This window comes from Molothrus aeneus, chromosome 30, assembly GCF_037042795.1.
Source record: "Molothrus aeneus isolate 106 chromosome 30, BPBGC_Maene_1.0, whole genome shotgun sequence".
Taxonomy (NCBI): Eukaryota; Metazoa; Chordata; class Aves; order Passeriformes; family Icteridae; genus Molothrus; species Molothrus aeneus.
Window position 1 is genome coordinate 2,608,857 of NC_089675.1, and position 9,371 is coordinate 2,618,227.

Below are 9,371 nucleotides of genomic sequence, written 5' to 3' on the forward strand. Positions count from 1 at the left end.
TCAGGATGAGGGACATGGGGACAGGTACACGATGGGCAAGGCACCAGGGTTGGGGACATGGGGACAAAGGAATGGCAGGGGAAAGGGACACCAGGGGAACAGGGACACGGGTGGGACAGGGACACGGGGACAGGACACAGACAGCAGGGACATGGGTGTGACAGGGACACCAGGGGAACAGGGACACAGGTGGGACAAGGACACGGGGACAGGACACAGACAGCAGGGACATGGGTGTGACAGGGACACCAGGGGAACAGGGACATGGGGACAGGGACATGGGTGGGACAGGGACACAGGGACAGGGACATGGACAGCAGGGACACGGGGACTGGGGACACAGGTGTGACAGGACACAGACAGCAGGGACATGTGTGTGACAGGGACACCAGGGGAACAGGGGCATGGGGACAGGGACACGGGTGGGACAGGGACACAGACAGCAGGGACACGGACAGCAGGGACATGGACAACAGGGACACGAGTATGACAGGGACACGGTGACTTGGGACATAGATGGGACAGGATCACGGACAGGAGGGACACGGGTGGGATAAGGACATGGACAGCAGGGACACCAGTGTGACAGGGACATGGGAATTGGGGACACAGGTGCGACAGGGACACAGATGTGACAGAGACACAGGGATTGGGGACAGAGACACAGGGATTGGGGACAGAGATGTGACAGGGACCCGGGTGTGACAGGGACATGGACAGTAGGGACACAGGTGGGACAGGGACATGGATGTGACAGGGACATGGGTGTGACAGGGACATGGACAGCAGGAACTGAGGACACTGGCATCAGGGACATCAGGGCCCCAGGGCTGTGGTGATACCAGTGGCACTGGTGGCACTGGGACAGGGACAGGTGGTGGCATTGAGAAGAACCCCTGGAGGGACTGCTGGGGTGACACTGGGGACAGGGATGGAGAGCCAGGGGACACCAGGGGTGGGGCAGGACAGGGGACATGGGGTGTCCAGGGATGGCCTGGGGACGGCAGCCACCAAGGGCAGGGGGGAAGGGGACAGTGGGATGGGACAGGGGACAGTGGGATGGGGCAGGGGACACTGGGGACACCACAGGACGTTGTGATGGAGAAGGGGACAGGGCAACATGGCAGGGGACACCAAGGGACGGGAGGGGACACCAGGATGGGGAAGGGACAGGTCAAGGGACAGCAGGGACCTAGCAGGGGACACGGGGATATGGGATGGGACACGGGGGTGAGGCGGGGGACAGCGGGGGATATCGGGGGACATTGAGGGACACTGAGGGACACTGAGGGACACCGGAGAACACTGGGGGACACCGGGGGACATTGGCGGACACTGGGATGGTGAAGGGGACACCGGGGGATATTGGGGGACATTGGGAGACACCGGGGGATATCGGGGGACATACAGAGACATCGGGGGACACCGAGAGACACCGGGGGCTATCGGGGGGGACACCGCGGGACATTGGGAGACACCGGGGAAGACCGGGGGATATCGGGGGTCATTGAGGGATGCTGGGGAACACCCGGGGACACCGAGGGATATCGGGGGACATCCAGGGACATTGAGGGACACCGGGATGGGGAAGGGGACAGCGGGGAACACCGACCCCCCCCCGCCCGCGGGACCGCGGGGGCCGGGACAGAGCGCGCGCCGTGGGCAGGGCCCCATCACCTGCAGGGGGGCGTGACTTAACTGGATTGACCAATCAGGTTCGGGGGGCTCGACCTGGCCCCGCCCCTTCCACGATGGCGGCGCCCGGGTGCCACGTGGGGACCGGGGGGGGGCGGGAGGAGGAGGAAGAGAACGGGGAAGAGGAAGAGGAAGAGGAAGAGGAAGAGGAAGAGGAGCAAGGAGAAGAAGCAGAAGCGGCGCTGCGGGCCGTGTTCCCCCGGGACCCCGAGCTCTTCTCCGAGTTCTTCCCGGAGCGGCGCCGGTTCCGGCTGTGCGGGCGCGTCCTGCACATCGCCGAGCACCACGGGCCGCGGCTCGGGCCCGCCGGGGCCGTCTGGGAGGCGGTGAGCGGCACCGGGACCGCGGGGGAAATCCCGGGGCTGTGGGTGACATCCCGGGGGACAGCGGGTGATGGGGAAGCCGGGGGATCTCGCGGGTACGGGGCTGTCGGGGACAGCCGGGAGCGGGGAGGTGACATCCCGGGCGTACCGGGAGTGATGGGGTGGCGGGAGATCCCGGGAGGGACACACGGGACATCCCGGGGGTGGCAGGAGGGATGGGCAATGGGGGACCCCAAGAGAACGGGGGTACCGGGGGGTGACACCACGGTGGGCAGCGGGAGCGATGCGTGATTGGGGTGGGGGCTACCGAGTCATGGGGTGAATGGGGAACACCGGAGGGGGCACCGGGAATGGGCACCCTGGGCATCCCGGGCCGTGGTGGCCGCTCGGGGGGCACCGCGGTGGCCGTGGGAGGACCGGGGGGACCCTGGGGGCACAAGAAGAAGCGGTGGGGGGGCTTTGGGATTCGGAGGGTCTCCCATGGGCTGGGTCCCCCCCCCCAGTGTCCCCTCTGTGCCCCCCCAGGCCCTGTCCCTGTGCCGGTTCCTGGGCGAGCAGAACCTGGAGCTGGCGGGGCAGCGGGTGCTGGAGCTGGGGGCCGGTACCGGCATCGTGGGCATCTTCGCTGCCATGCTGGGTACGGGGGGCACGCGAGGGGTGGGGGGACACCTGTGGGGGACACCCGTGGGTGGGGGGATCCCCGTTCCCCCAGCCAGTACAGAACTGGAAACTGGTGTGAGCAGCCCTAGAGTTTATTGGGATCTGGGGGGGCCACGGGTGGTTACCCCCTGTCCCCCCACCTTTGGGTTCGGGGTTTATTGGGGTCGGGGAGGGATTGGGGAGATCCAGTGGGGGTGTTCTTCACTGTGGCTCAGGGTTTTATGGGATATGGGCGGGGGTTTACTGGGATTTTTGGATGGGGTTCCAAAGGGATGTTCCTCACTGTGGCTCAGGGGTTTTACTGTGGTTTTGGGATTGGGGGGTCCCAGGGGGTGTTTCTTACTCTGGCTCAGGGTTTTATGGGATGTGGGGGGATTTATTGGGATTTTGGGGTGGGGGCTCTGAGAGGGTGTTCCTCATTCTGGCTCAGGGGGCTTTACTGTGATTTTGGGGTGGGGGTCCCAGGGATGACCCACCCACTGACCCACCGTTAATTGTGTTCTGGGGGGGTTACCGGGGGGCTGTACCCTCTGACGGCCGCGCTGCCCTGCAGGGGCCGAGGTGACGCTCACGGACCGGCCGCCGGCGCTGCCGCAGCTCCGGGAGAACGCTCGGCTCAACTTCCCGGGGAGCGCGGCGGGGCCGCGGGTGCGGGCGCTGCGCTGGGGCCGCGACCAGCGCCGCTTCCCGCCCAAATTCCACCTCATCCTGGGCTCCGACATCGTGTACGACCCCCGCTCCTTCGCTCCGCTGCTGGGCACCCTGCGGCACCTGCTGGTGCCGCCGGCCCAGGCGCTGCTCAGCGCCCGCCTGCGCGGCGGCGAGGCCGGGGCCGCCCGCTTCTTCCGGCAGCTGCTGCCGCCCTTCTTCGGGGTGCGGCTGCTGCGGCGGGAGCCCGAGCGGGACATCGAGATCTACGCGGTCACCCCAAGGGACGGAGCCCCGGAGCAGGGCAGGCCTGGCCTGGGGTCCCTTACCGGAGATTAAATGGTGCCGAGGGTCGCAGTTCAGGCTCTGTGTGTGATTTGGAGGGGGTTTGGGGAGGGGGACAGGCCGGGAGGACTGGATAGGGTGTGGGGGTCTGTGAGGATCGGGGGTCTGTGAGGGTCAGGGGTCTGTGAGGTTGGGGGTGTGTGTGAGGGGCTGGGGTCTGTGAGGTTGGGGGTTCTGTAAGGGCCAGGGGGGTCTGTGACGGTCAGGGCAGTCTGAGTGGGTGGGAGGGCGGGGTGTCTGTGAGGCTGGGGGGGTTTGTGAGGGTCTGGGGTCTGTGAGGGCCGGGGGCTTTGTGAGGGCCGGGGATCTGTGGGGGTCGGGGGATCTGTGAGGGCCAGGGGGGGTCGGGGGTCTCTGAGGCTGTGGGGAGTCTGTGAGGATCAGGGGGGGTCTGTGAGGGTCGGGGGGTGTCAGTGAGGGTCAGGGGCTTTTTGAGGGTCGGGGGTCTTTGAGGCTGGGGCGGCTGTGAAGGTCAGGGGTGGTCTGTGGGGGTTCGTGAGGGTCTAGGGTTTATGAGGGCCGGGGGTCTCTGAGGGTCTCTGAGGGTCTGGGGTCTGTGAGGGCTGGGGGTCTCTCGGGTGCGGGGGGTGGTTCGGGGGGCGGGGCATTTCGAGCCCCCCTCAATTCCCCTCAGCCAATCCCGCGCCTCCGTGTCGCCTGTGTGACGTCACACACACGCGGCAGCCAATCGTGGCCCCGCGCCCTGACCCTTCCCGGCGCCCGTAGCGCGGAGCCGTCACTGCCCGGTGTGGCGTGACGTCACGCGGCGCGCCACGGGCAGGCCGGGATGCAGCGCGCGGCGCTGGGCGCGCTCGGGGGGGCGGCGCGGGTGAGACCGGGACCCCCGGGACCCCCAGAACCCCAGCCCCCCGGGATCACCGGGAACCCGGGGACCCCCAGCCCTGGGACCGCCGGGACCACCGGGACTCCCCAGCCCTGGGATCACCGGGAACCCCGGGACCCCTAGCACTGGGACCATCGGGACCTCCGGGACCCACGGGAACCCCCAGTCCCCGGACCCCTAGCCCCGAGACCCCTGGGAACCCCAGCCCTGGGACCCCCGGGAACCCCAGCCCCGGGACCCCATGTCCCGGCACCACCGGGAACGCCGGGACCCTCCCAGCCCCGGGACCCCCCAGCCCATCCCCGATCGGCCCCCGCCACCGCTCTGCTCTTCCCCACCCTCCCTCCGGTACCCCCCCCCCACCCCCCGCCATACCGGGCCCTCCCCGTACCCATCCCGCACCCCTCGGGCCCCCCCCCTGAGGCCCGTCCGTGACCCCCCCGTGCCCCGCAGGCCCCCCCGGGCCGCTGGCTGAGCGCGGCCCCGCCGGCGCTGCGGGAGCTGCGGGAGCTGCGGGCGCGCACCGGGCAGCCCGTGATGCGCTGCCGGGAGGCGCTGGAGCGGGCGGGGGGCGACCTGCGGCAGGTGCGGCAACGGGGGACACGGGGGGACACCTGGGGGGACACGGGGCCAGGAGGGGGATGGGGAGCAGGGGGGACTCTGGGGGTCGCAGAGGGCCCTTGGGGAAGGGGCTGTTTGGGGCAGGGGGTGCCTGGCACAGGGGGGTCTTTGGGGAAGAGGGTCCCTGGGGCAGGCGGTTTTTGGGGCAGGGGGTCCCTGGGGAAGGGGCTCTTTGGGACAGGGGGTCCCTGGGGCAGGTGGTTTTTGGGGAAGGGGTCCCAGGGGCAGAGGGTCCCTGGCACAGGGGGACCCTGGGGAAGGAGGTGCCTGGGACAGGAGATCTTTGGGGAAGGGGCTGTTTGGGGCAGGGGGTCCCCTGGAACAGGGGGTCTTTGGGGCAGGGGGATTTGGGATAAGGAGTCCCTGGGGCAGGGGGGCTTTGGGGCACCAGGACCAGAGGGTGGGAGGGCAGCAGGGTTGGGTCTGGTCTGTGCCCCTCCCTGTGTCCTACCCAGGCTGAGGGGTGGTGATGGGGACATTGGGGTGACCCTGTCAGTGCTGGGGTGACCCCTGTTAGTGCTGGGGACACTGGGGCTGACCTTGGCAGTACTGGGGTGACCCTGTCAATGCTGGGGGACACTGGGGTGACCCTGTCAGTTCTGGGGACACACTGGGATGGCCCTGTCAGTGCTGGGGACACTGGGGCTGACCTTGGCAGTACTAGGGTGACCCTGTCAATGATTGTGACATTGGGGTGATCCTGTCAGTTCTGGGGACACTGGGATAACCCTGTTAGTGCTGGGGTGACCCTGTCACTACCAGGGGACATTGGGTGGCCCTGTCAGTGCTGGAGTGACCCTGTCACTACGGGGGGACATTGGGTGACCCTGTCAGTGCTGGGGACACACTGGGATGGCCTTGTCAGTGCTGGGAGACATTGGGGTGACCCTGTCAGTGCTGGGGGACATTGGGTGACCCTGGCAGTGCTGGGGACACTGAGTTGACCCTGGCAGTGCTGGGGACACTGAGTTGACCCTGTCAGTGCTGCGGGACATTGGGTGTCCCTGTCAGTGCTGAGGTGACCCTGGCAGTGCTGGGGTGGCCCTGGCAGTGCTGAGGTGACCCTGGCAGTGCTGGGGTGGCCCTGGCAGTGCTGGGGACACTGAGTTGGCCCTGTCCCCCCCATGTCCCCCAGGCTGAGGCCTGGCTCGAGGCTGAGTCGCGCCGCCGGGGCTGGGCCCGAGCCGCTGCCCCTGGGGCTGCCCGGGCCCGGGAGGGGCTCGTGGGGATCCTGAGCGAGGGCTCGGCCGCTGTCATGGTGGAGGTGAGTGAGGGGGGGTCTGGGGGTCCCTGTGTCCCCCCTGGGGGTCTCTGTGTCCCCAGGGTCACCGTGTCCCCCCAGGTGAACTGCGAGACGGATTTCGTGGCGCGGACCCCCGACTTCCAGCAGCTGGTGGAGATGGCGGCCAGGGGGGTCCTGGGGCACTGCCAGGGGGCCTTGGGCACCAAGGTGGGCAGCCAGGGGGGGCTTTGGGCAGCCAGGGCGTTTGGGGGTCTTGGGGGAGTTGGGGTGGCACAGATGGTGTTGGGTTGTTGGGGGAATATGGGGTGCCGGGTGTGTTAGGGGAAGTTTTGGGGGTGCCAAGGGTGTTGGAGCAGGGTTTGGGGGTTTTTGGGGCAGGGATTAGGGGTGCCAGATGTGTTAGGGGAGAGGTGCCAGGTGTGTTGGGGCAGGGTTTGAGGGTGCCAGGGGGTTGGGGGAGGTTTTGGGGGTGTTGGAGCAGGGTTTGGGAGTGTTGGGGTAGAATTTAGGGGCAAGGGTTTGGGGGTGTTGGGGTAGAATTTAGGGGCAAGGTTTGGGGGTATTGGGCAGGGTTTGGGGGTGTTGGGGTAGAATTTAGGTGTGTTTGGGGGTGTTGGGGCAGGGTTTGGGGGTGTTGGGGCAAGGTAGAATGGGGTAGAATGTTGGGGCAAGGTTTGGGGGTGTTGGGGCAGGGTTTGGGGGTGTTGGGGTAGAATTTAGGGGTGTTTGGGGGTGTTGGGGCAGGGTTTGGGGGTCCCAGGGGGGGTTGGGGCAGAGTTTAGGGGTGTTGAGGTTTGTTTTGGGGATGATGGGGCAGGGTTTGGGGGTGCCAGGGCTGTTGGGGCAGGATTTGGGGGTGTTTGGGCAGTGTTTGGGGGTGCCAGGGGCAGGGTTTGGGGGTGCCAGGGCTGTTGGGGCAGGGTTTGGGGCTCTTGTGGCAGGGGTTGGGGGTGTTAGGGGTGATTTTGGGGGTGCAGGGCAGGGTTTTGGGGTGCCAGGGCCAGGGTTTGGGGTGCCAGGGCTGTTGGGGCAGGGTTTGGGGGTGTTCGGGGTGGTTTTGGGGGTGTTTGGGGTGCCAGGGCTGTCGGGGTGCCCCTCTGACCCCTCTCCCCAGCTCCTGCTGCCAGAGGAGGAGCTGGCCCAGGTGCGGGCAGCGGACGGGGGGGACCTGCTGAGCGAGCACCTGGCACTGGCCATGGGTGAGTGCCCCCAGTACATCCCAGTTCCCTGCCCAGTACATCCCAGTGTGCCCAGTGCCCCTCCCAGTGCCCCCAATGCCCCTCCCAGTAGATCCCAGTGCCCCCTGTGCCTCCCTCCAGTGTCCCCAGTGCCTGCCAGTCCCAGTGCTCCCAGTTCCCCCAGAACCTGATACTCCCAGTGCCCCTCCCAGTGCCCCCAGCGCCTCTCCCAGTACATCCCAGTGTGCCCAATGCCCCTCCCAGTACATCCCAGTGCCCCCAATGCCCCCAGTTCCCCCAGAACCTGATACTCCCAGTGCCCCTCCCAGTGCCCCCAGTTTCCCCAGAGCCTGACAGTTCCAGTGCCCTCCCCAGTGTCCCCAGTGCCTCTCCCCAGTACTCCCAGTGCCCCTCCCAGTTTCCCCAGTGCTCCCAGTCCCTGTGCCAGGCCCTCCACCCTGGGCTGTTCCCTGGGGTCCCTGGGCTGGGCTCTGGCTGCTCCAGGACCCTTTTTGTGTGTGTGTGTGTGGGGGGGGAATCCCTCTCTCTGTGACCTCTCCACGACCTCCCTCCTCCCCATTTTTGGGGGTGCTGACGTTTCCCCCCCTCTGTCCCTGTCCCCCCCAGGCCGCCTGGGCGAGCGTTTGGCTCTGCGCCGGGCCGGGTGGCTCCGTGCCCCCCCCGGGGGCTTTGTGGCCACCTATGCCCACGGCTGGGTGCCCCCCGGGCCCGCCGTGGCCATGGGCACCTATGGGGCGCTGGTGGCTTGCGGGGGGCCGGGCCCGGGGCCCCCCCCGGCCGAGCTGCGCGAGCTGGGGCGCAGGGTGGCCCAGCACGTGGTGGGCATGGCCCCCACCGCCCTGGGGACCCCCGAGGACGAGCTGGGAGGTGACAGCGAGACGCGGCTGCTGGCCCAGGGGACCCTCCTGGAGCCGGGGGTGCCCCTGGGCCGGTACCTGCGGGAAAGGGGGGGGCTCCAGGTCTGGGATTTCCTGCGCTTCCAGTGCGGGGAGGAGCCCCCCCAGGAGCCCCCCCGGGAGGCCTCTGCCCCCCCAGGCTGAGGGATGTGGCTCGGGGGGGGTTCAGGCACTGGGGGGGACACACAGACCCCCCCATGCACCCCAGGCCAGGCTGGGGCAGCGAGAGCCCCCCCAGGTGTGGGGGGGAGGCTGAATAAAGGTGCAGAAGATCCAGGCTGGGTGTTTTGTGGGGGACCCCGAGATCCCCCACCCTGCCCCTCCCCCAGGGAATGCTCCCCAACCCCCCCTGCACCCCCAACCCCCCCCTGTACCCCCGACCTCCCCCAGGGACACCCCCCCCCCCTCGCAGGGTTTTAATGGGAAATCCACACAAAAAGGGCTCAGACCCCAAAGAGCCCGACCCCAATGGGGGAGCGGCAATGGGGGGCACAGCTGGGGGGCACCCCCATCCCATCCTGACACCCCCATCCCACCCTGACACCCCATCCCATCCTGACACCCCCATCCCACCCTGACACCCCACCCCACCCTGACACCCCCATCCTGACTCTGACACCCCCATCCCGTCCTGACACCCCCATCCCGTCCTGACACCCCCATCCCATCCTGACACCCCCATCCCACCCTGATACCCCATCCCATCCTGACACCCCCATCCCACCCTGACACCCCATCCCGACACCCCCATCCCGTCCCTGACACCCCATCCCGTCCCTGACACCCCATCCCGTCCCTGACACCCCCATCCCGTCCTGACACCCCCATCCCGTCCCTGACACCCCCATCCTGTCCCTGACACCCCCATCCTGACCCTGACACCCCCATCCCATCCTG

The 9,371-nt window shown here is 67.9% G+C and overlaps 2 protein-coding genes across 2 annotated transcripts; both read left to right on the plus strand.

The window, feature by feature from the left end:
- Window positions 1–1,751: 1,751 nt before the first annotated feature.
- EEF1AKMT3 (EEF1A lysine methyltransferase 3) lies at window positions 1,752–3,683 on the plus strand. Its single transcript, XM_066567723.1, has 3 exons — window positions 1,752–2,021; window positions 2,544–2,655; window positions 3,232–3,683. Exons 1-3 carry the CDS (start codon window positions 1,752–1,754, stop codon window positions 3,663–3,665), a joined length of 816 nt encoding a protein of 271 aa, XP_066423820.1. The 3' UTR covers window positions 3,666–3,683.
- Window positions 3,684–4,458: 775 nt separating this feature from the next.
- Window positions 4,459–8,748, plus strand: TSFM (Ts translation elongation factor, mitochondrial). The gene is made up of 6 exons (XM_066567658.1): window positions 4,459–4,500; window positions 4,969–5,100; window positions 6,272–6,400; window positions 6,479–6,586; window positions 7,494–7,578; window positions 8,185–8,748. The coding sequence occupies exons 1-6, from the start codon at window positions 4,459–4,461 to the stop codon at window positions 8,616–8,618; spliced, it is 930 nt and encodes a 309-aa protein (XP_066423755.1). The 3' UTR covers window positions 8,619–8,748.
- The last annotated feature ends 623 nt before the right edge of the window (window positions 8,749–9,371 follow it).

Coding starts and splice junctions, on each gene's coding strand:
- TSFM (XM_066567658.1), top strand. CDS start 4,459: ATGCAGCGCGCGGCGCTGGGCGCGCTCGGGGGGGCGGCGCGG. Junction 6,401..6,478: donor CGGCCGCTGTCATGGTGGAG/GTGAGTGAGGGG, acceptor GTGTCCCCCCAG/GTGAACTGCGAGACGGATTT. Junction 7,579..8,184: donor GCACCTGGCACTGGCCATGG/GTGAGTGCCCCC, acceptor TGTCCCCCCCAG/GCCGCCTGGGCGAGCGTTTG.
- EEF1AKMT3 (XM_066567723.1), top strand. CDS start 1,752: ATGGCGGCGCCCGGGTGCCACGTGGGGACCGGGGGGGGGCGGGAGGAG. Junction 2,022..2,543: donor CCGGGGCCGTCTGGGAGGCG/GTGAGCGGCACC, acceptor GTGCCCCCCCAG/GCCCTGTCCCTGTGCCGGTT. Junction 2,656..3,231: donor CATCTTCGCTGCCATGCTGG/GTACGGGGGGCA, acceptor GCTGCCCTGCAG/GGGCCGAGGTGACGCTCACG.